This window comes from Nannobrachium achirus, assembly GCF_963921795.1.
Source record: "Nannobrachium achirus genome assembly, chromosome: 24".
NCBI classification, from domain to species: Eukaryota; Metazoa; Chordata; class Actinopteri; order Myctophiformes; family Myctophidae; genus Nannobrachium; species Nannobrachium achirus.
Window position 1 is genome coordinate 39,127,808 of NC_137831.1, and position 25,647 is coordinate 39,153,454.

Sequence of the window (25,647 nt, forward strand, 5' to 3'; positions counted from 1 at the left end):
TCAATAGCCATGATTTATGCCAAAAACCTCAAAAATGGAGTTAAGAGGTTTTGACCAGACAGTGACGAATATTCTGAATAAAACCTGGAGACTTGACATTCTGTAATTGAGTCTTATCATGATCAAAATAAGAACTTTATAAATCTTACATTTTCCACAGACAAGTCTTTGCCACGGACCCTGATAGGTATTTTGTTATGGTTCATATCATCTTTGTATCAATACATATTGATGACCACCGGACCCTAAGGCACAGTCCGTGACTGTGCCATGTCATGTACAGCATTTACAAGGCCAGATTTCTGTCTGGTAGAACTGAGGCCTTATCTACTGCCATGGAGCCTGTAACTAAAACAATGAGAATTGTTTTGGTATTCTAAGGCTCAGCCTGGGACATCTGGTGTCATCCAGACACCAGCAAGGACATCTCTCCCCCCAGGAACCCTGTATATGGACTCTTTGTCTTGTCATTTGTGGACAAGAAACATATCCTATGAACTGTTGAAACGTCATCCATTGACTGACCAAATGACCATACATAAACTCATGTCAAAACATAATTTGTCAGAGAGAGCACGAACCAACCATTATTTCTGTTCCATTCTCACTCTGAATCACTCTCCTGTCTTATTTCTGTGTGATGGATTAATGTATCTCATAGGGGAATAAGAAGGTGTTGTTGTTTACAATATATTTATCAGACACATTTGTCCGTGTGCACCTACATTAATGCCACCCTGTGCTAAACGAAAGGCAGCAATTAAGCCAAAAGACGAGAGAGAAACCAGTCCAAGGCACTTGACCTCCTCGATTAGAGAGCATTTCAATCGTGGCTTGCTAACATAATTCGAGCTTTTATTTTTAAAGCTACTTTGTTGAGGAAAGCGCCAGATTTTGCTGATGAGGAAGTCATTGATGTTTATCAAGTGATGCTGGCGACATTCCTGCTGAGTCCGACATTATCCATGTCTATTCAGCTGTAAATGGCGTTTGTTTTTATGGGCGAGGGTCCAGAATGTTGCCCTATACGAGGGCTTAAGGGCACGGGGAGCTCTTGTAGCTCCAGCTACTGAACGGCGCTATACAGTCAGTGGCGTCAGTTCAGAAAAAGCTAAGGTGTGGCAACATGACTTCACGCGTGTGCAAGACACCAGTCATGTTGCCATACCTTAGCAACAGGCATGATACATTTATTTTAAGAAATACATTTTATTCCCCCGTTTCTACAGTTTCTTGGGCTGGATATGGCAGCCTGTAACGGTTGTTCAAGTGCAGCTAAACTTGGCATGTTAGTAAACGTGCCACAATTAACAATAATGCATTTCACCTGTGCAGCTGACCTGCGGAACCTGGGAATATACCATTTTGTCAAGATGGGGCGAATACAAGTGTGGAGAATATAATTATAATACCTTGTTAAAATGATCATTTTGTTAAATTTTGCATTTGTAGTTATTTTACTGTAATTTAACAACATAATAACCAGGACAGATAGACAAAGAGACATTCATGGATTTATATTTGAAAGTAACTTTTATTTTCCCCCCTGGACATACCCCTGCCATACCCAATTGACGCCCCTGTATACAGTAGTTGCCATTTTGCTCCGCGTTCACCTTGCATAGCAATCCTAGATTACTATTGCTATGCGTTCGGTGTATTACCTTGTGCTGTCCTTGCTCGTTGTAAATCGCTCTGGATTGAAGAGCGTCCGCTGAATGCCTAAATTGTAAATTGTGAAGGCTTAGCAGCGCAGTCACCCAATCACGCATGCTGCTTTGTTACGTTTCCTACAATAATAGCTCTCTTAAAACCACCACGCCTGATTTCTAAAATAAATCAAGGTAGCGATCTCCCCAACGTCATATCCCGTAACTCATTTGGTGCCTATCCCAAAGATTTCCGGGTGGTTATTTTCATGTCCGTGGTGCCTATCCCGAAAATCACCGGGTTTTGCCTTTTATTGCATAATCTTGCAGGTGAAAGTAGGCATTCTAATCTTCATTCAGAATGAATATCTTACTATTTTTGGATTCGCTGTGGCTCTGCAGAGTTGTAGCAAAATGGTCAAAAAAGGCTGGCACATATATCCAGCCAAATTGGAAAAGATTCTGGCACTAAATAAATAAACTCAACTCAAATCAAAAACAAGTCAACCAAAGTGTTGTATAGGTTCAAAACAAAGAGCAAACAAACAAAAACATACTTAAACTTAAAAATAAAGAAATATAATAAAACACCACACAAAGACACATTCTAAAACGGCTAGTTCCATTCCTTGATTCTGATTGGCTGGATTCCCTTTAATTGCTGTGGTATATGAGACTATAATCCACACCTTGAATCAGTTTATATCAAACCCAGGTGCGTTATTTCTTTCCACAGTGTTTCACAGTGCGCCAATTATCTGCACCTGTGTTGTTGGCAAAGACGCTGGGAACTACTTTCTTGTTGCTGGGAACTACTTTCTTGTTGCCGGGAACTACTTTCTTGCAGACCTTGTAGTGAATTATTAGTGAAATAGAACAGTTTTAATTAGTACATGTCTATGATTTTCCATGTTGCCATAATGTAACCGTTTTAGAAAAGCAATAAGCCACACAAGGTATGTGGTTACCTGTATTTTATAACGGCTGAGAGGGTTGGAGTCTCACCAGTCTCAGCCGTTATAAAATACCAGGTAACCCCATGCCTCTTTTGGCTTATTGCTTCAATAACACCTGGTTGTTAGAGCTGAAATAAATCAAGCGCACCTCCCAGAATGTGCATAATAAGTCCAGACACACTTATAGTATGTGTGTGCCCCTGAATGCTTAACATTTCTACTGTGTGCCCCCCCCCCCCCCCCCCCTGTTATGTCAGTGTTGACAGTGTTTTACGGGTACGTTTAAACTGCACTTACACTATGTAAACACAAAGAACATACGTCGTCAATTATCTAAACCAATGGCTAACGTGACAGCGAAAAATATACACAGATATAAACGGGGCATATGCACGGAACATCAACAGTCTGTGCGTGCGTGCGTATCAGTGATGGTGATGCAGTTCTGTAGTATTTTGAATACATGTATTTGAAATACTTTTTCTTCATTTAATTTGTCTGGGTTCGGAAATTAAATACTTTCAGATCCTATATTTTCTGTAGTCTGCTCACAAACTGCGAGGACGCACGGACGGACGCACGGACGGACGCACGCACGGACGGACGGACGGACGGACGGACGGACGGAGGGGAAAACATACTCTCCCTCAGCCTTCGGCTGGTGGAGACAATAAAGAGAAGGTGCATCAATAGAGGGGGCGAATAATATATAAGTATATATACATAAAGTGTCTTGCAAAAGAGACCATAGCAGTCAATGCTAGTTAGTGCAAACAAGTATCTCACTGTCATTGTTAAACAAAGCAAACATTGTTTAACAACATCTGTAGCATCCTATTGCACACCCCAAACGATCTCAGTCTTCTCAGGAGGAACAGCCTGCTTTTCCCCTTGCTGTGAATCGCCTGCGCGTTGTCCGACCAGTCCAGTGAACTATTCAGGTGTACTCCGAGGAATTTGTAGTTATCCACGAGCTCAACCACCTCACCGTTAATGGTGCTTGGCACCGGGGGGACTCTCTTGGAGGTGCGGAAATCCACCACCATCTCCTTAGTCTTGCTTGCGTTGAGCTTGAGATGGTTGTCCTCGCTCCACTGCACAAAGTCCCTAACCACACCATCGTGCTCAGCCGTGTTGTCACCCGAGATCTTGCTGATCACTACGGTATCATCTGAGAACTTCTGCAGATGACAGGTCTTGGAGTTGAAGCGGAAGTCCGATGTACAGAGAGTGAACAGGAAGGGTGAGAGCACAGTTCCTTGAGGGGCCCCCGTGTTGCTCACCAGCACATCGGACCGACAGCCCTGCAGTCTCACAGACTGTGGTCTTTGTGAAAGGTAGTCTGTGATCCATGCCACAAAGCCCTTGTCCACCCCCATCAGCGTAAGCTTCTCCGCAAGCAGAGACGGTTGGATAGTGTTGAAAGCACTGGAGAAGTCAAAAAACATAATTCTGACTGTGCTGCCCAGATCTTCCAGATGGGTGAGAGACTTATGGAGCATGTAGGTGATGGCGTCATCAACCCCAATATCAGCCTGGTAGGCAAACTGAAGGGGGTCCAGGTGATCACTGACCGCCGGTCTCAGTAGGTTCAGAACCAGCCGTTCAAAGACCTTCATGACCTGTGATGTCAGGGCGACTGGTCTGTAATCATTGAGGACCGAGGGACGGGTCTTCTTAGGCACCGTTTGACCCAGCCGCTGCTTGTTGAACATTAACAGGATCACCGTCAAACCGATTGAAAAAAACGGTTCATCTCGTTTGCCAGCTCCTCCGTGCCTGACACAGTAGAGTTGGCAGAGCCTACCCCGTGATCTTCCTAAAACCATCCCACACTTGTCTCGTATTGTTCTCCCTCAGAGAGTTCTCCAGCTTAGCTTTGTAGCTCCCTTTTGCCTGAGCCTTGACTGTTTTAAGCTCCTCCACCACCACCCTCACGCCCTCCGAGTCACCTGCATGGAACAGATCCCTTTTCCTCTTAAGGAGGTGAATGATTTCTTTTGTCATCCACGGCTTGTTGTTAGAGAAGCAGCGAACCTTCTTAGTAGGAACACACACCTTCTCGCAGAAGCAGATATAGTCAGTGATAACCTGACAAAGGCTATCTACATCATCACCATGTTCACTGAAAAATGATTCCCAGTCTGTCATTTCAAAATCAAATCTGAGTCTCTCCTCCGCCTCCCCCGTCCAACACTGAACTTCCCTGATAAATGATCTATACTCTTGAAAGAGTGTATGGAACCAAACTGACCTGAAAGGGTCCGTTTGGTTCCATTTGTACACTCTCAGAGTTACAGGCCTTTATGGATCCACTTGGTTTCTAAAGCCCCTTTTCCACTGATATGGCCCAGCACCACTCCACACCGCCCACTTGTGCCAGGTTTCCCACTACAATGACTTGGGTAGAGTGGTGTGAAAGTGGTACTAAACGTGTTACTAAAAAGTATCCAATCTAGAGTAGGTCTGAGCTAGGCCAAACACTTCATAATGATCACTGACTGACTTTTCATTTAGACCACCAGGATATAGTTGCAATTCATGATAATAGTTTCTATTGTGTTATAACCACTATTATAATCTAATCTCTAGTGTATTATAGTTATCATAGTAATGCATTAATACTTTACAGTGTATTATAATCACAGTTATAATCCATTATAGTGTGTTATAAGTAGAATAGTTGTAATATAAATGTATACTCTATTATAATCACAGTTAAAATGGACAATTTGTTTCTTACCGATAGGGGTACTTTTGTGTATAGGAAAATGTAGATATTTTTATGTGGTGTGGTGTGGTGTAGTGTGGTGTTAAAGCTGCAGTCGAAAAGGGGCTTAATTATCAATAAATTAACCCCCAGGCGTCCCGCCCAGGACCCCTGGGGGTCCCCGGACTCCACTTTGAGAACCACTGGCCATTCAGGGCGTGTGTAGCCCTGTGCTCCCCACCTGTTACAGATGAAGACACATGAAAATCCGACGGGCGACACGGTGGCTCAGACCGCCAGCGCGCACAGAGACCCCTCGATACATGTCACATAACTCCACCGCACCGTTCCACATATCATGTCTCATGCCTGCAATAATCCCACAGAATCCCACCCCAACCCTATGGCGAGATGATGAACACCAATGCATGCTCGCTGCATGATGCTATATGAGGTACAGTATAGATATAATTACGTGGGCAGAGAGACATTCTGGGGCCAGTGGTGTAAAACAGTGCTTCCCAACCTTTTTTCCTGCCAGGGCACCATCCAGGCACATGCACACATAGACATGAAAGGGGGCTTGAGCCCCTGCCCTTTTACCCGTCTGTAAAAAGTGCCCTCTCCAGACCATGAATGCAGTTTTTACTCTGGTGAAAGAAAAATCAAATGCCCTCTTTCCATGCCATACCTGAAGGCAGCGTTCAAGAGAATTGCCTTGTCCCAACTCTCCTGAACTTGAATGCAGCATCTTATGTTGAAATAATCGCCCTCTCTGTGTAGAAATCAAGCATCAAAAATAGCCGACCTCCAAGCTCACAACGCGTCGCAACGCAGCTTGGAGGTCTGCTATTTTCAATATTTTCACCAAAAAGCCCTTTTAGAAATGTCAGCCCCTGCCTCTCTAACATTCTCTGCACATCCCTGCAGGGCACACTTTTCTTGGCCAAAAGATCCCAGGGCACTCCTAGATATACCGTAGTGTGTGTGGCTATTTTCTAAATGTTTTCCTCTTTCTTATATTATTTTACAACTTGGCCAATGTTTTACCAGTTTCGATATAGTTTGTTGATTACCTTTGATGCAGTAATGGTCTTTTTCTCTTTTCTTTCTTGAGGTAATAACCTAATAAATTGTAACTTCACTGTCAATTTTCAAAGGGCACGCCACTGCACTTAGCCTATGTAGAATTTTGAGGTAATTGTATTGGAGCATTTCCAATGTATACTCCACTACATCTCAGAGGAAAATGTTGTACTTTTTACTCCGCTACAATTATTTGAAAACTTTAGTTGCTATTTACTTTTTGGGTTTTATTACAAAACATACATGAAACACTTCAGTCATTACAGCCATTTGAAAATAGCTGATCTGCAAGCTCAGAATAGCTTGTGGGATTGGGACTGAGTTACTAGGGCCCAAGGTGGAGGGGCCTTAATTATGTTATACTTTAGTTATTGAAAAATAGCAGATATACAAGCTCACAGCACAGCACCGAGTGCCGCGCTGCGAGCTTGTAGATCTGCTATTTTTGAAAAGTCGTGAAAATGTGTGCAAATCTTTGAATACATTTATTTTTTAAGCGAACGTTTGTAACTCAAATTTTGCTTCTGGGGGGTCCCTGGAACTAAATATTTTGAGATGGGAAACATAGGTTTTTCAAAAAACCTTAGAAGCATTTGAAATATTCAAAGACCCAATAGTTAAAGCACAAAATAACGCGCTCCATTCTTAATGGGTTAAACCCCCTCCCCCTATGAAGAACATTCATGGGGGCACCCGCAGGGAATCCTTGTACCCAGGGCCCAGAATTTGGTGCGACACCCCTGCCCCTTCAGGCGCGCCCAGTCAGTCGCTGAATTCCAATTCCAGTTCCATCTGGCATCCACTGCTGGCAGGGACGTGCTGGGCCCCTGATTCAGCCCGGGAAAAAGAGTTGCAGAGGCCCTCATTGCACGCCATAGAGAGAGATCTCTCTATAGCGCTGCTGCTACTCAAAGATTTGCCATTTCAGATCATGACAAGTGACAAGCCAGTGGGCCAATTACTGTACATGAGTTATATTTTGTCGTTGTCGGGTGGAAACCTTGTATGTCCAAAACCGTTTGTTTTGTATTTATCATTTTAAAAATGATTTAAATTAGTGAAAACAGCCGATCTACAAGCACACAACGCCTCGCGGTGCGAGGCGTTGTGTGCTTGTAGATCTGCTGTTTTCACTACTTTTGTGCAACAGCATTGTATGATGAAGCAGGGCTTTGCTTTTATGAAAAAATGTATACATTTGAAACTTGGAGATACAAGGTTTCTGCCCGACAGTGACGATTTACTTTGTTGGCCGCCCAGCCCCCACAATGAAACGAAGACTTTTTTTTTTTTTTCCCCTAATGGCCGGCCTGGACCGGCCGGGAATGAACCGGCCGTTCGGGAGTTGTCCCGCTTTTTCAATGGCCAGCACGTCCCTGGCTGGCGTCATCATTTGGTGGTGCCGTGGACCTTCCCCAGAGGAAAGCAGTGAGGACGTATAGGGATTGAGTGCGAGTGATTGATCTCGTTCGGTGACGCCACACAGTAGAGGGCGCGGCGGCGGCACTCCCCCTGGCATAGGGTCAAGAGGCATCACCGAGGATTAAAATACCTGTAAAGCCCCAAGGGCTTGTTTCACTTTTGGTCCTCTGTACGCTGATAGACAGATGGATAGATGGAAATTCGTTGAATAGATGCGATAAGATAGATAAGATAGATGCGTAGGTAGTTAGGTAGGTACAGTAGGTAGTTAGGTACTGTAGGTAGGTAGGTAGGTAGGTAGGTAGGTACAGTAGGTAGTAGGTACAGTAGGTATGTAGTAGGTACTGTAGGTAGGTAGGTATAGGTAGGTACGGTAGGTAGGTAGGTAGGTAGGTAGGTAGGTAGATAGAGCTTGGAGGTTGGCTATTTTTTTTATATTTTCACCAAAAGGCCCTTTTAGAAATGTCAGCCCCTGCCTCTCAACAGAAGATGGGGAGCCAGGGAGGCAAATACGAGGAAACTACCACTCACAAGCAGTGGTGGAACACGTCCTCTGCTCCTCTCCTGTCTCCTCTCCTCTCCTCTCCTCTCCTCTCCTCTCCTCTCTGGGCTCCTCGAGAAGTGAATTATGACTCGCTTGGGACGCAAACAATTTCTGGGTCACAGCTGGAGGGCAGGAGAGGAGGAAAGGAGGCAAGGAGGCAGAAGAAAGATGATGGGAATTTGGCTTCTGTGTTGAAGTGTCCCTGAGCTAAAGCCCTCACTGCTCCCATGGGTGCCCTATTAACCCCTTAAGACCTGAGGCCTATTCCACAATTTCTGGAGAAAGAAAAGTGTGTGTATTTGGCCACAGACCTCCCATCTCTAAATACTGTATTTGGCTCCCACTACAAGTAAATATTTTAGTTCGCTTTCAAAAATATATATTCAACGAATTTCATGATTTAAAAAAAGAGTAGATACAACAGGTACCGCTCACACTGCGAGATACCGCGAGCTCGAGGAAAGTTTTTTGTGCAAAACAAATGCTTGCAATGGATTTAGAATCATGACAAACCCCTAGTTAGACCCCTCACATCCTACTTACAGCAGATTTTCTTCTGGGTATTTTCCTCCTGTATAGAAAGTCGATGGGAGCCCAACTTGATATGGATAATTCTATGGGTAAACTTCAAAATCAAGTTTGGTGCCCAAGGCTAAAATCCATCATTAGGTCCTAAAGAAACCTCAAAAAAAGTTTGGCGCTTTTATCCGCTTCGTTTCGATAATGTCAATTACCAGGGTTAAGCAACCACACTAGTATGGGCATAACAGATATTGTATGTTGTGATGTCATGGGAACCACTCTAACAGTATCCCTTTTATGCCCATATATATGGAGATCCCTGATGTCATCAATGTTAATGCATGCGTGCGTGTGTGTGTGCGTGCGTGCGTGCGTGTGTGTGTGTGTGATATAGAATATACATCTTCTGTCTCCTGCACAAGCTAGCAGTTAGAATGCATTGTTTTCTTGCTTGACAGTATGTTGTCCATAAGGCCAGTGTCACTGATGTGACTCAGTTCTAAGCTATGGATTTGTTGTGATAGTGCCTCCCCCTTGTGGCCACATAAAGTGTGTGACACTTATTTTCATCCATTTAGACCTGGAAAGGCATCTGTGTTATTTTAGATGTTATACTATAGCCTATAAAGCACACTGCTTGGCTATTCAAAAATAGCAGATCTACAAGCTCATACTATGAGCTTGTAGATCCATATCACTGGCTAGATGGCAAAGAATTGGCACGACCTCGCCCTTTAGGGCGAGGTCGCCTGTCTCCCTGAGGTGTCTTACTAGTGATAGGAAATACTGGCTACTAATGTGGAAGCTGTACAGATAAACACACAAGACCCATTCTAATGCAAAGTTCAAGTTCAAGTATTTTTTTGTTATTCAGCCATATACAGATGAACGATAATGTGTTTATTGAGAAAACGGCTTGATTGAATAATGAAATATTTATACTCATTTGAGCAAGCACCTGATCCAATAGAAGCCTATTCAATGTCAAACTCCACATAACATCATCGTAAACACACAACATTGCTCTTCTAATAAATGCATGTAAAATGTATGTCTCATGTTTAATTAATGTTTCTTGAATGACTCTGGTCACAATATCAGACCCTGACTGACTTGCCATACCACGCGTCCAATTAAAATGCTGCAAACCTGTGGTAGAGCTGATGTAAGTAATTATAATTAGTCCATGCATTATTATCTTCAGTGAACAATACAGTATAAAGTCCCAGCAGCATCTCTTAAAACATAGTACCTGTTTTATGTAGGACATCTCATAGTTCCTCATAGTTTAAGTGTGTACTGTAGTTATAGGAATTGTGAAAGAGAGAGTGCGAGGCGTTGTGTGCTTGTAGATCTGCTGTTTTCACTACTTTTGTGCAACAGCCTTGTATGATGAAGCAGGGCTTTGCTTTTATGAAAAAATGTATACATTTGAAACTTGGAGATACAAGGTTTCTGCCCGACAGTGACGATTTACTTTGTTGGCCGCCCAGCCCCCACAATGAAACGAAGACTTTTTTTTTTCTTTTTTCCTAATGGCCGGCCTGGACCGGCCGGGAATGAACCGGCCGTTCGGGAGTTGTCCCGCTTTTTCAATGGCCAGCACGTCCCTGGCTGGCGTCATCATTTGGTGGTGCCGTGGACCTTCCCCAGAGGAAAGCAGTGAGGACGTATAGGGATTGAGTGCGAGTGATTGATCTCGTTCGGTGACGCCACACAGTAGAGGGCGCGGCGGCGGCACTCCCCCTGGCATAGGGTCAAGAGGCATCACCGAGGATTAAAATACCTGTAAAGCCCCAAGGGCTTGTTTCACTTTTGGTCCTCTGTACGCTGATAGACAGATGGATAGATGGAAATTCGTTGAATAGATGCGATAAGATAGATAAGATAGATGCGTAGGTAGTTAGGTAGGTACAGTAGGTAGTTAGGTACTGTAGGTAGGTAGGTAGGTAGGTAGGTAGGTAGGTAGGTAGGTAGGTACAGTAGTTAGTAGGTACAGTAGGTACTGTAGGTAGGTAGGTATAGGTAGGTACGGTAGGTAGGTAGGTAGGTAGGTAGGTAGGTAGATAGAGCTTGGAGGTTGGCTATTTTTTTTATATTTTCACCAAAAGGCCCTTTTTACCCAGGGGGCAAACCAGCCTTTTTTTAGGAAACCTGCATTTGCCCCGACATACAAAGTTGTCCACCAGAAATATTATCTATGACCCAGTAGGATCACAACCTATATGGACAACCCGGTCAATTTGTACAACAAAGTCCCAATATGGCCGCCTCAATATTAGCCCCTAGTTTTAATGGGGGGTGAATAAGGCAAAATTTTAAACTGAGGGATATTTCCACGAAACTTCACAGGTTGATCAATGGTATACATATGAACATTTTTTGTATTGAAAGTTTCCATGAAATCCAATATGGCCGCCACAATATGGCCGCCATAATGTAAGGACCCAGAAAATAGGTTTTGCCTCTAACTTCTGAACCAGATGAGCTAGAAACGCAAACTTGGTGTCTATTTCATGGTGTCTGACCATGGGAGACTCAATGGAATAGCTAATTTTATTATTGGGTGTGTCTGGACCTATATTGTGCATATTTGCAAGATGGTGGACTCCCAAAATAGAGCTTTAACATAATTTCTACCATGATTGTTGACTGCTTTTGCAAATACAAGCAATATGAATCCATTTGCTAAGATTTATGGCACAGAAGGGACTTATACCTGTATTATTCTTGAGTTTGCATGTTGTCAAAATGGCTGTAAACGAGATATTATATTTCCTGTCCGATTCTACTGTATGTAGTTGTAGCAATGACTTCAGATAAAATCAGAGGCCAAAACAATGTATCTTAGAAATTATTTTTTAATTAAAAAAAAAGAAAAAAAGAGAGGGATTATCTCAATGAAATGAATGCAACTGCCTTTTTGGGTCTTTCACACATAGACATGCACATGCTTTCCAACAACTTCAGCTTCAGGGAAATTATAATGAACACATGATTAAAACAGGCTGCATTATAATGCAAATAATTGCTAGTCACTATCACTGTCATGTGTACCTATCCTGCTGCATCTTGTCTCCAGTCCTTGGCAACGACACCCCAAGTAGCATGCAATTCCCTTCTTCGCACATGAACAGTTTTTCTGGCAGCCTTTGATACAGCTACATGATATTGCCTTGTCCATTGATATAGGCCAGGCTGGCTCTGTAGATGGACAGGGGACTGCCTTCCCATCACTGAGAGACCATCTATATTCAGGGAAGCAAGGGATGTCTGGCTTCGCGATGTGTGCAGTTTTATCTATTATGGCTGCTAGAGCAGCTCTTTTCAGGTGTAGGCCAAAGGCATTTTCTGTAGGTGGCAGCAGCTTCAACAGGGTTGAACGGTTATTTAGGAACTTGTACACTCTCAGCTTTGCCAGGTCAAAGTCCTCCGAATGGTCAGCTTTTGATGCATATAGAGCTATTGTGAGGTCTCTAGCCTGATTCTTGACATCCTCTGAGAGGGAATAAGAGGAATTTTCACCAAACTCCTGAAGTGCAGGGAGATCTAGACCCATGCTGGTCTTGAACCATGCCTTCTTTCCAGTGAAAAGGGGATAGCTGGTGGTATCTCTGCCACTCAGGCTGTGAATAAAGGGCAGGGCACGACACTGTGCGAGTCCAAGGGCTGAGACCATGTGATGGATAGGAAGATATACATCCTGCTCTGTTCTCACCCACAGCTCTGGAAGGTCTAGGAGGTGGGTGGCAGCATGATATAGGCACATGATGATGATGTCTGTGTCATTAGCATGGATGACAACTCTGTCAACTTTGTGAGCCTGGACACTGTAGATGGTGTGTAGAATTACCCTTGTGTCGTTCTCCTGTTGTGTTGACTCTAGTGCAGGGACATCAACAACACACCCCTCCTTGATCACCACACTCCTTGTCTCTTCTTTAAATCCTCCACTCAGGTAAAGATGGGTTGTACCAAGAGCAGACTTAAGTGTCTCATTTTGACACCATTCTTCACAGAGGAATCTTAGAAGGTTTGCTTTGTTTTCAGAGACAGCAAAAAACTCTGCCCTGCCCTTTATTCACAGCCTGAGTGGCAGAGATACCACCAGCTATCCCTTTTTCACTGGAAAGAAGGCATGGTTCAAGACCAGCATGGGTCTAGATCTCCCTGCACTTCAGAAGTTTGGTGAAAGTTCCTCTTATTCCCTCTCAGAGGATGTCAAGAATCAGGCTAGAGACCTCACAATAGCTGTATATGCATCAAAAGCTGACCATTCGGAGGACTTTGACCTGGCAAAGCTGAGAGTGTACAAGTTCCTAAATAACCGATCAACCCTGTTGAAGCTGCTGCCACCTACAGAAAATAGCGAGTTTAAGCTAGATTGTTTTCAATACGGCAACGCCAGGCGGACTACGGCTGCTATGACTTACTCGCCGTAGCGATCAAAATGGTTAAGCAAAGCCTTGGCGGTGACGGGTTCCCACCCCTTTCACTGAACGCTTTGGTTCCCATGGCGACGCGTACATGCAGCAGACGGAGTAGGCGCTACGTGGGAAGGGACCTTCTGCCGTAGTAGAGACGGCCGCGGCGACGGCAGGTTGATCTATCGAGCGCGGATCATTTCCGATTACCGTTGTCATCTGCCGTTGCCGTAGCGAGCTTAAACTCGCTAATGCCTTTGGCCTGCACCTGAAAAGAGCTGCTCTAGCAGCCATAATAGATAAAACTGCACACATCGCGAAGCCAGACATCCCTTGCTTGACTGAATATGGATGGTCTCTCAGTGATGGGAAGGCAGTCCCCTGTCCATCTACAGAGCCAGCCTGGCCTATATCAATGGACAAGGCAATATCATGTAGCTGTATCAAAGGCTTCCAGAAAAACTGTTCATGTGCGAAGAAGGGAATTGCATGCTACTTGGGGTGTCGTTGCCAAGGACTGGAGACAAGATGCAGCAGGATAGGTACACATGACAGTGATAGTGACTAGCAATTATTTGCATTATAATGCAGCCTGTTTTAATCATGTGTTCATTATAATTTCCCTGAAGCTGAAGTTGTTGGAAAGCATGTGCATGTCTATGTGTGAAAGACCCAAAAAGGTAGTTGCATTCATTTCATTGAGATAATCTCTCTCTTTTTTTCTTTTTTTTAAATTAAAAAATAATTTCTAAGATACATTGTTTTGGTCTCTGATTTTATCTGAAGTCATTGCTACAACTACATACAGTAGAATCGGACAGGAAATATAATATCTCGTTTACAGCCATTTTGACAACATGCAAACTCAAGAATAATACAGGTATAAGTCCCTTCTGTGCCATAAATCTTAGCAAATGGATTCATATTGCTTGTATTTGCAAAAGCAGTCAACAATCATGGTAGAAATTATGTTAAAGCTCTATTTTGGGAGTCCACCATCTTGCAAATATGCACAATAAAGGTCCAGACACACCCAATAATAAAATTAGCTATTCCATTGAGTCTCCCATGGTCAGACACCATGAAATAGACACCAAGTTTGCGTTTCTAGCTCATCTGGTTCAGAAGTTAGAGGCAAAACCTATTTTCTGGGTCCTTACATTATGGCGGCCATATTGGATTTCATGGAAACTTTCAATACAAAAAATGTTCATATGTATACCATTGATCAACCTGTGAAGTTTCGTGGAAATATCCCTCAGTTTAAAATTTTTCCCTATTCACCCCCCATTAAAACTAATAGGGGGTAATATTGAGGCGGCCATATTGGGACTTTGTTGTACAAATTGACCGGGTTGTCCATATAGGTTGTGATCCTACTAGGTCATAGATAATATTTCTGGTGGACAACTTTGTATGTCGGGGCAAATGCAGCACACCTTCCTTTGCCCCCTGGGTATTTAGAAATGTCAGCCCCTGCCTCTCAACAGAAGATGGGGAGCCAGGGAGGCAAATACGAGGAAACTACCACTCACAAGCAGTGGTGGAACACGTCCTCTGCTCCTCTCCTGTCTCCTCTCCTCTCCTCTCCTCTCCTCTCCTCTCCTCTCCTCTCCTCTCCTCTCCTCTCCTCTCTGGGCTCCTCGAGAAGTGAATTATGACTCGCTTGGGACGCAAACAATTTCTGGGTCACAGCTGGAGGGCAGGAGAGGAGGAAAGGAGGCAAGGAGGCAGAAGAAAGATGATGGGAATTTGGCTTCTGTGTTGAAGTGTCCCTGAGCTAAAGCCCTCACTGCTCCCATGGGTGCCCTATTAACCCCTTAAGACCTGAGGCCTATTCCACAATTTCTGGAGAAAGAAAAGTGTGTGTATTTGGCCACAGACCTCCCATCTCTAAATACTGTATTTGGCTCCCACTACAAGTAAATATTTTAGTTCGCTTTCAAAAATATATATTCAACGAATTTCATGATTTAAAAAAAGAGTAGATACAACAGGTACCGCTCACACTGCGAGATACCGCGAGCTCGAGGAAAGTTTTTTGTGCAAAACAAATGCTTGCAATGGATTTAGAATCATGACAAACCCCTAGTTAGACCCCTCACATCCTACTTACAGCAGATTTTCTTCTGGGTATTTTCCTCCTGTATAGAAAGTCGATGGGAGCCCAACTTGATATGGATAATTCTATGGGTAAACTTCAAAATCAAGTTTGGTGCCCAAGGCTAAAATCCATCATTAGGTCCTAAAGAAGCCTCAAAAAAAGTTTGGCGCTTTTATCCGCTTCGTTTCGATAATGTCAATTACCAGGGTTAAGCAACCACACTAGTATGGGCATAACAGATATTGTATGTTGTGATGTCATGGGAACCACTCTAACAGTATCCCTTTTATGCCCATATATATGGAGATCCCTGATGTCATCAATGTTAATGCATGCGTGCGTGTGTGTGTGCGTGCGTGCGTGCGTGTGTGTGTGATATAGAATATACATCTTCTGTCTCCTGCACAAGCTAGCAGTTAGAATGCATTGTTTTCTTGCTTGACAGTATGTTGTCCATAAGGCCAGTGTCACTGATGTGACTCAGTTCTAAGCTATGGATTTGTTGTGATAGTGCCTCCCCCTTGTGGCCACATAAAGTGTGTGACACTTATTTTCATCCATTTAGACCTGGAAAGGCATCTGTGTTATTTTAGATGTTATACTATAGCCTATAAAGCACACTGCTTGGCTATTCAAAAATAGCAGATCTACAAGCTCATACTATGAGCTTGTAGATCCATATCACTGGCTAGCTGGCAAAGAATTGGCACGACCTCGCCCTTTAGGGCGAGGTCGCCTGTCTCCCTGAGGTGTCTTACTAGTGATAGGAAATACTGGCTACTAATGTGGAAGCTGTACAGATAAACACACAAGACCCATTCTAATGCAAAGTTCAAGTTCAAGTATTTTTTTGTTATTCAGCCATATACAGATGAACGATAAGGTGTTTATTGAGAAAACGGCTTGATTGAATAATGAAATATTTATACTCATTTGAGCAAGCACCTGATCCAATAGAAGCCTATTCAATGTCAAACTCCACATAACATCATCGTAAACACACAACATTGCTCTTCTAATAAATGCATGTAAAATGTATGTCTCATGTTTAATTAATGTTTCTTGAATTACTCTGGTCACAATACCGGACCCTGACTGACTTGCCATACCACGCGTCCAATTAAAATGCTGCAAACCTGTGGTAGAGCTGATGTAAGTAATTATAATTAGTCCATGCATTATTATCTTCAGTGATCAATACAGTATAAAGTCCCAGCAGCATCTCTTAAAACATAGTACCTGTTTTATGTAGGACATCTCATAGTTCCTCATAGTTTAAGTGTGTAGTTATAGGAATTGTGAAAGAGAGAGAGAGAGAGAGAGAGAGAGAGAGAGAGAGAGAGAGAGAGAGATGGGGGGTGGGGGAGAATATTACAAGATCTGGATCTGAAAGTGGATCTTTTCTGATTCCTGGACTGCAATTCTTATTCTCTAGTCTACACCCTCTCAGAAAGACATTTTACACCTTCCTCTTGTACAACATGCTGAAAGGCTGTTAACTAAATATAACACACATTAGCCCCCTCCTGGCCTTGGCTTTCTCCACCGGAATGGATTTTAATATTTAATGATAATGCTCAAAGCCTTACATGGCTTGGTATCCACTTACATCTATGTGAGCTATAGAATGCTGCCTTCCATCCTAAGGCAGCAGGGGTCTCCTGATACTTCCAGGTTCCTAACAAAAGGTGATCAGGCTTTTGCTGACCTCTCAGCCACCCACTCGTGAAGTGCGAACTCGCTCTCCAGAATCATACAATATCACCCACACCCCCAGTGATGATGTATTTATTTCCACCATTCAAATGTTACAGTTTAGCCATATTAGAATAGGTTGTCTGAAAAATGTGTATGTTGTCTGGTGTCAATAGGTTGACTGTACTGGGGTCGAGTACTTTCTCCAGTAAATAAGTAAGTTAAAGGTAGTGTTTGTAAAGCACCTTTCACAGATATCAGAGTCACAAAGTGCTTCACAATAATACAAATATATATCGTCACTGTCGGGCAGAAACCTTGTATCTCCAAGTTTCACATTTGTACGTTTTTTCACCAAGTAAAGCCCTGCTTCATCATACAAGGCTGTCGCACAAAAGTAGTGAAAACGGCCGATCTGCAAGCACACATCGCCTCGCGGTGCGAGGCGTTGTGTGCTTGTAGATCTGCTGTTTTCACTAGTTTAGTTCATTTTTTAAATGATAAATACAAAACGAACGGTCTTGGACATTTCCACCCGACAACGACGATATATAACATGCCAATAATATAATAAGAAGACAAAAACAAAACAATAGGCCAGCACTCTACTGGAGTTTCAACCTTACGGTCCACAGACACATCCCTCTGAGAGTTTGTCTGAAAGACCTCATCCTGAACGCGTACAGGAGTGGGTTGAGTGCAGAATTGGCGTGGGACAGCAAAATAGCCGTCAGGGTGAGTGGCATGGGTATGGGGCAGTGTGGGCAGAGGAACAAGACACAGTTGATGACATGTATTGGCATCCAGCACACCATGAAGAGAAACAGGACCAGGAACAGAGACGTGGCCTTGCGGAACTCCCGGCGACAGGTACACACGGCGGGTTTGTTCTCACTAGCCGGCCTGTGGCGGGCATCGACGGAGACGGCGGTAGGACCAGAGCCGCCAGAACCAGCTGACGCGGTTGTCAGTCCCGGTTTTGACCAAAAAATGGTGTTCCTCGCCCGAGCCCTATTTGAACTCTCTAAAGCGAGTCCAGTTCCACGTGAACAACCAGGTTCAGTCCCTATGCTAGTCCCTGACCCTACCTCAGTCCTTACCCCAGCTCTATTTAAAACTGATTCAAGTCCATTTGAAACCCTGGCACCCATCCCCTCTATATTAGTACCCATCACATCTACATCTCCAAATCTAGCTTCAGTTTCGGTCCCGCTCACGCGTCTGATTCTCATCCCATCTTCCTCATCTACTCTTGCTCCTTCCTCTACACCAGCTCCAGCTTCCGCTCCAGTCCATACTTTAGACCTCGCTTCAACTCCAAAAGCATCGACGACGTCAACCCTAACCCTAGAAGTGGTCCCAGACTCGGACTCGTATTCGGGCCCAGATCTCTCCGCTGTTCCGGCACCACTCTCATTCGCTGTCCCTGCATCCAGGGGCATCAATTGGGTATGGCAGGGGTATGCAGCTGCCATAACCTGGGTCCAGGGGGGAAAATAAAAGTTACTTTTAAATATAAATCCATGAATGTCTCTTTGTCTATCTGCGCTGGTTATTATGTTGTTAAATAACTGTAAAATAATTACAAATGTTAAATTTAACATAATGGTCACTTTAACAAGGTATTATAATGATATTCTCCACACTTGGTGGAGAGACCACAGAATGGTATATTCCCAGGTTCCGCAGGTCAGCTGCACAGGTGCAATGCATTATTGTTAACTAGCCCTTACCCGTTCAAAGATATGAGCTCCAAAATGATGTGCAGTGTGTGGGTTATGGGATGTGCACTGTATATGAGGGATGGAAAGTAACTTTAACTGGTGCCTGCATGATAATATGTAGGAGCATCAATGTAAGAAATACCCGTTTCGTTTAATGGCTACCCCCCCCCCCATCCCCCCCCCCCCCGGTCACAAAAGGTACTGTAGGCTAAATAGATATAGATACACCATAAAAATGCTAATATACAGCATACGATTTGTGAAAGTGACAAACGGGCTTCACAGTTATGTCAGGTGTGTTCATATGCTGATGGTGATGCGATTTCAGATCAATTGCTCCAGCCACCGAGGAGAAACGCTGTGACAGACAGACAGACAGACAGACACTCACTCACTCACTCACTCAGACATTCGCAAAATTATAGTATAGATTGTGGCATGTTTACTAACATGCTAAATTTAGCTGCACTTGAAAAACCGTTCCAGGCTGCCATATCCAGCCCAAGAAACAGTAGAAACCTGTGTTTTTTCAGACATTGTGAAAATAGCCGATCTACATGCTCACAACTCCTCGCAGCGCGAGGCGTTGTGAGCATGTAGATCTGCTATTTTCACAATAGAACCGTGTTATCCAAAATGTAATGCATATTTTCCATGAGGACTCCCATCTTTGCCATACCTTAGCTTTTGCTGAACTGACGCCACTGCCTGCATCAAATGCAACTTCTATGCTCCCCCAGTGAGTTCTACGTCCCTGGATTCCTCGGTCCTCCCGCTCCCTGGCCCAGCTTTGCCGACAGCTCCGGCATTCCTCCGGACGGTTTCCGCCGCGGGTCCTCTGGCCACCGAAATGCGTCTTAGCTGGCGTCGGATTGTGAGGAAGATGTGGCCGTACATGATGAACATGACGACGAGGGGAACGAGAAGGCAACCGAAGAAGTTGAAGTAGACCATGTATTCCATGTCCACCACACACGTGAAGATGCAGTAGCTGCATGGGAGGACAGGATATAGAGTTGTTAATGTAGCAATAAGCCACAAGAGGCGAGTGGTTACCTGGTATTTTACACTGGCTGAGAGTCATAGGGAGACACGAGGCGCAGCCGAGTGTCTCCAACCCTCTGTCCCTCTGTCATAATGCTACTCATTAAGTTGTAATGGATTATTGCAATGATGTAATGCAGGGGTCTTCAACGTTTTCAGGCCAAGGACCCCTTAGTTGAGAGAGAGAGATGAAGCAGGGACCCCCCACAACCTGTTAATAGATTCCATATCATCTTTTGACAGCACAATCGTCAGTGCATTTTGGAATCATGTCAATTTGTGTTTTCAGATATTTAACCACTTGGACCGTTAATACTTAAAGCTATACTGTGTAAGTTGCTAAACTAGTGGTCAGTAGCGGTATTGCTTTTTTCGGCCATTTTTCGCCCGGAGTCGTCGCGGACCACTGCCGCGGACCACCGGAGCGGCGCCGCAAACCACCGCGACCGATACAAATCCGTGGAGGGGTAGAACGCATGGTAGAACGTAATTTTCTGGCCAGGATTTGGGGATTAAGAGGTTAAGAATCCTTCACCATGGTAAACACTGTAGCTGAGCGAGGCTACTTCCTGAAGACCATGGCAGATAAGCTGTGATTGGCCGGTAGTGTATCATGTGTGTATGATCCGCGATGTGATTGGCCAACGTATACATATGATGAAGATGACGCTATTTCTCCGCGAAAACCGGACCCCGGCCAGGATCATAGAAAACATATAAAGAGAAGGCTTTAGAAGCTGAAAATAACGGAGTGGGTGTTCTAAAACTTTAGCGATTTAACAATTTAACAATTTTAAGATTTGTTTTATAAAAAAAGTTACATGGTATAACTTTAACAAACATGACCTTTCACTATGTACTTAGTCTGCTCTGTTTCCCCTCTACAGCAAACCTCTTTGCCGAAAATAGCCAATTTACAAGCTCACAACGCCTCGCAGCACGAGGCGTTGTGAGCTTTTGGCCAAAGTTCTCAGGCTTATGGACCCAATAGGGTTCAAGTGGTTCATATAAATAAGGACAAAGATTTGGAGGACCCCCTGTAGTAAATATGAGGACTCCAGAGGCGTCAATTGGGTATGGCAAGCTATGGCAGCTGCCATACCTTGGCTACAGGGGGAAATAATAAAATGTACTTTTCATTGTGCCTGTTGCTAAGGTATGGCAACATGACTGGTGTCAACAGTCATGTTGCCATACCTTAGCTTTTGCTGAACTGACGCCACTGGAGGACTCCCTAGGGGTCCCGGGCCCCCTGTTGAAGACCCCTGATGTAATGATTTTAACATGTGAATGCACAGCTAATGAATCCTCACTTGGTGTCTTGGGTTTGTTTGTGCCAGTCCATGAGGGGCACAGAGCCAAAGATAATAGCCAGGCTCCAGGTGAGGAGGAGGGCCAGCCTGGCGTTCCTGGGGCTCATGATGCGCTGGTACTGGAAGGGCAGCAGGATGGCTACGTAGCGATCTGCTACCACGGCTAACAGGCTCAGGATGGAGCTCTGGGAGAAGAGAGAAAAAGAAAAAAAAAAGTTTTGTCAAGAGACAGTTCAGGGGAGCGTTCTTTAGGTTGAATAATACTTTATTGACAAGAATGGCAGCGTGAAGGCAGCAACAGCAAACATATAAACAGCAGCATGATACCGTATATACAGCAGCAGCATAAGCATAAGCAGCAGCATATACTAAGCATAGGCGCAATAACAGCCTGAGAATACTTACAGCATCCTAACGGACTAAGCAGAGCATGACATATGTAGCACTTGTAGCAGCAGCCTATGCATAAAGCAGCCGCGTACACCAAGCATAGATACGATAACATCATGTCCATTATTACAGCATCCTATACAGACTAAGCAGAGCATGACTATGGCCTTGGATTCTGCGCTCGGATAAATCCCCGCAGGCCCACGATCCCGAGTGCACCGCACATCGTGGGCTTCAACCTATATCTGCGGTCAATTGATCCGAGACCCCCCACGGGGCCTGACGCAGAACCCATAGGTGGAGCTGGGGAGGTGGCGGGGCAGCAGCGCAGTGGCAACTGAACAGCTACGGGGCAAAACCCCCCAAGTATTCTGGGTAGGGGTCCCGACCGCGTGAGCGTGCGCAACCTCTGGACCACTCCCCCGAACTGGCTACGTCACTAGTTCCTACGCTAAATTTCAGGGGAGCGTTCTTTAGGTTGAATAATACTTTATTGACAAGAATGGCAGCGTGAAGGCAGCAACAGCAAACATACAGTATAAAGACAGTTGTTGCGACCGCATAGTCGCAAGTTACGATGAAAAGCTCGACCGGCTGTCTGTACGTCGCGGCACGTCACGTCACGTCACGTCACGTCACACTTTTGCCCCTACTCATATCTCTGCCACCTTTGACCCTATAGTGTGTGCCAGCGGTGACGCAATTGTAGTCCTTAGCGGCCATTTCTTGGGTCAAAACACAGGTGTTTCAATTGTTTGATTGCATAGAACTAATGCTATAGTCTAATCAGAACACCTGTGTAAGGCTGCGTTGACCCAAGAAATGGCCGCTCTTAGAACTACATTTGGCACACCCTATAGATGCCAAACTTTGCACACACACTCCTTGGATGGCAAATCACAACCTCCACTCCTGATTTCTCACATCTTTCTCAGCCCTCCTCTAGCACCACCATCAGGCCAATTTTTGCTAAACACATTTTTGGACACAGATTTTGGCCTAAAATCACGGTACACAGTATCTCTAAAGTCATGTCATCAACATGGATCTGTCCCATTTCCCATATTCCCTCCTGATTGGCTACGATTGCCTTCTAAAGTTTGAGTATGCCTGACGGTCGCTTATCTCCCGATTAGGGAGTCTTACTGGTTTGTACAGAACCTCCTAGTTCCAGCACACTTAGGTCAGCTAACACAGGACATCTGTCCCTCCCTTTCCTGTTCCTATGTCTCATAAATTCATAAATAAACAAACTATTTATCATTTAGGCTCCTGCCAGTGCCACTGCCTCTTACTTGCACTTTGTAAGTCACAGTGGCAGAGCATTTGCTATTTTGCCTACATTTTCAAATCAAACAGACTCATATAGACTACTGCAACACCCTTCGACACATTGCAGCGGGCAGGGTCTTTGGAGTTGTGTCAATACATTTTGTGACGCAATAAAACGGAAGCTTTGTGAGTAAGGTAAATAGTTGTTCAAAACAGTCATCACCAGTGGCGTCAGTTCAGCAAAAGCTAGGGTTTGGCAAAGATGGGATTCCTCATGGAAAAGAGGCATTACATTTTGGATAACATGGTTCTATTGTGAAAATAGCAGATCTACATGCTCACACGAGCATGTAGATCGGCTATTTTCACAATGTCTAAAGAAAACGAGTTTTGTCCGTTTTTTACACAGGTTTCTACGGTTTCTTGGGCTGGATATGGCAGCCTGGAACGGTTGTTCAAGTGCAGCTAAACTTGGCATGTTAGTAAACGTGCCACAATTAACAATAATGCATTGCACCTGTGCAGCTGACCTGCGGAACCTGGGAATATACCATTTTGTCAAACTGGGGAGAATACAAGTGTGGAGAATATAATTATAATACCTTGTTAAAGTGACCATTTTGTTAAATGTTGCATTATGTAGTTATTTTACTGAAGTTTAATAACATAATAACAGATAGACAAAGAGACATTCATGGATTTATATTTAAAAGTAACTTTTGTTTTCCCCCTGGACCCAGGGTATGGCAGCTGCATACCCCTGCCATACCCAATTGATGCCCCTGGTCATCACTTCCTACCTGTGTCAACACCATCAGAACACTGAGCAGTAGAAGACACAGGGGCAGGTCATGACGGGGAAGGCCCAGGTCTGTCAGCACGGCAGAGGGGATAGCCAGCAGGCCCACCAGGATGTCTGCTACAGACAGTGATACCTTGACAGCATACAGGGACGTGCAGAGCAGTGGCGTCAGTTCAGCAAAAGCTAGGGTATGGCAAAGATGGGAGTCCTCATGGAAAATAGGCATTACATTTTGTATAACACGGTTCTATTGTGAAAATAGCAGATCTACATGCTCACAACGCCTCGCGCTGCGAGGCGTTGTGAGCATGTAGATCGGCTATTTTCACAATGTCTGAAAAAAACTATTTTTTTCAGTTTTTTTACACAGGTTTCTATGGTTTCTTGGGCTGGATATGGCAGCCTAGAATGGTTGTTCAAGTGCAGCTAAACTTATCATGTTAGTAAACGTGCCACAATTAACAATAATGAATTGCACCTGTGCAGCTGACCTGCGGAACCTGGGAATATACCATCTTGTCAAGATGGGGAGAATACAAGTCTGGGGAATATAATCATAATACCTTGTTAAAGTGACCATTTTATTGTAATTTAACAACATAATAACCAGCACAGATAGACAGAGAGACATTCATGGATTTATATTTAAAAGTAACTTTTATTTCCCCCCCCCCCTGGACCCAGGGTATGGCAGCTGCATACCCCTGCCATACCCAATTGACGCCCCTGGTGCAGAGAATGTTAGGGAGGCAGGGGCTGACATTTCTAAAAGGTCCTTTTGGTGAAAATATCGAAAATAGCAAGCTCACAGCAGCGTGACGCGTTGTGAGCTTGGAGGTCGGCTATTTTCGGTGATTGATACCACACTAAACTAAGCATGAAAAAGGCAATGTGGCATACCGCATGGATTTCTACACAGACAGGGCAATTCTTTCAACATAAGATGCTGCGTTTAAGTTCAGGAGAATTTGGACAAGGCAATTCTCTTGAATGCTGCCTTCAGGTATGGCATTTGCATTTCTATAACCATAGTTATAGAAATGCATTTGCATTTCTATAACCATAGTAAAAACTGCATTCATGGTCTAGAGAGGGCACTTTTTACAGACGGGTAAAAGGGCAGGGGCTCAAGCCCCCTTTCATGTCTATGTGTTCATGTGCCTGATAGCATACATTTTAAGAATCTGTGATATGCCAGATAGCACTAAACATTGTGATAGAAACTATAGGTCTTTGCTGCCAAGTGATATAATTAGAGCAGGCCACACAAATTTCTGAATTGAATATGCAAGGAAAGGGCGGGGGATAAATCATTTTAAAGCATTCACTTCTGGTTGGCAAAGAAAATTCTCATTTTTACAAGACCTCAAACGATAGCAAAGACAGTGTGTGGTAACTTGACCATATTAGCTCTCACTGCTGGCCAGTAGGCCTACTGTAGTTGTGTTAGTGAGCCAAGATGGAGGAGACCAACAGTATATGAGGAATCAACTATTTGACAAATCATGGTTCTTACCAGGAAATAATTGGTAACCGTGCGAAGTTTGTGGTTCTGGCTCACAGCCAGACAAACCAGGAAGTTCCCTACAATGGCCAGCAGGGCGATGATGATCTCAGCGGCAATGTATGGCCATTTGAAGTCTGGCTCGGAACCGTAACCTCTCGGCATGGTCGACGAACAGCCGGGAGTTGCATTCATAATGAGATAGAGGCAGGTTTCCTACAGTTATGAAGGATACATACAGTTATGGAGAAGCCATGGGAGTTTGAAAAGTACGTTGTCAATGTTTGGGTGCAGGGAAACCTTCAGAAAAGCCATTAAAAAGAGGTTCATTATCAGTTCAGACTTGGTTTTTAACTTGCCTTCAGCTCTTTTACTCATTAGAGATGCTTTGGCAATATTGATAAAGCATGCATTTCTTCAAATGCATAATGAACTGAACTGAACTGAACTGAACTGAGAGAGAGAGAGAGAGAGAGAGAGAGAGAG

At 44.1% G+C, this 25,647-nt stretch overlaps 1 protein-coding gene across 1 annotated transcript; it reads right to left on the minus strand.

Annotated features, from left to right (window-relative positions):
- Nucleotides 1-17,717: 17,717 nt before the first annotated feature.
- On the minus strand, nt 17,718-25,326 carry adorb1a (adenosine receptor B1a; the record flags this gene model as incomplete). Its single annotated transcript, XM_080720537.1, has 5 exons — nt 17,718-18,067; nt 19,631-19,827; nt 21,194-21,378; nt 23,656-23,790; nt 25,174-25,326. 5 exons carry the CDS (start codon nt 25,324-25,326, stop codon nt 17,718-17,720), a joined length of 1,020 nt encoding a protein of 339 aa, XP_080576663.1.
- Between the last annotated feature and the right edge of the window lie 321 nt (nt 25,327-25,647).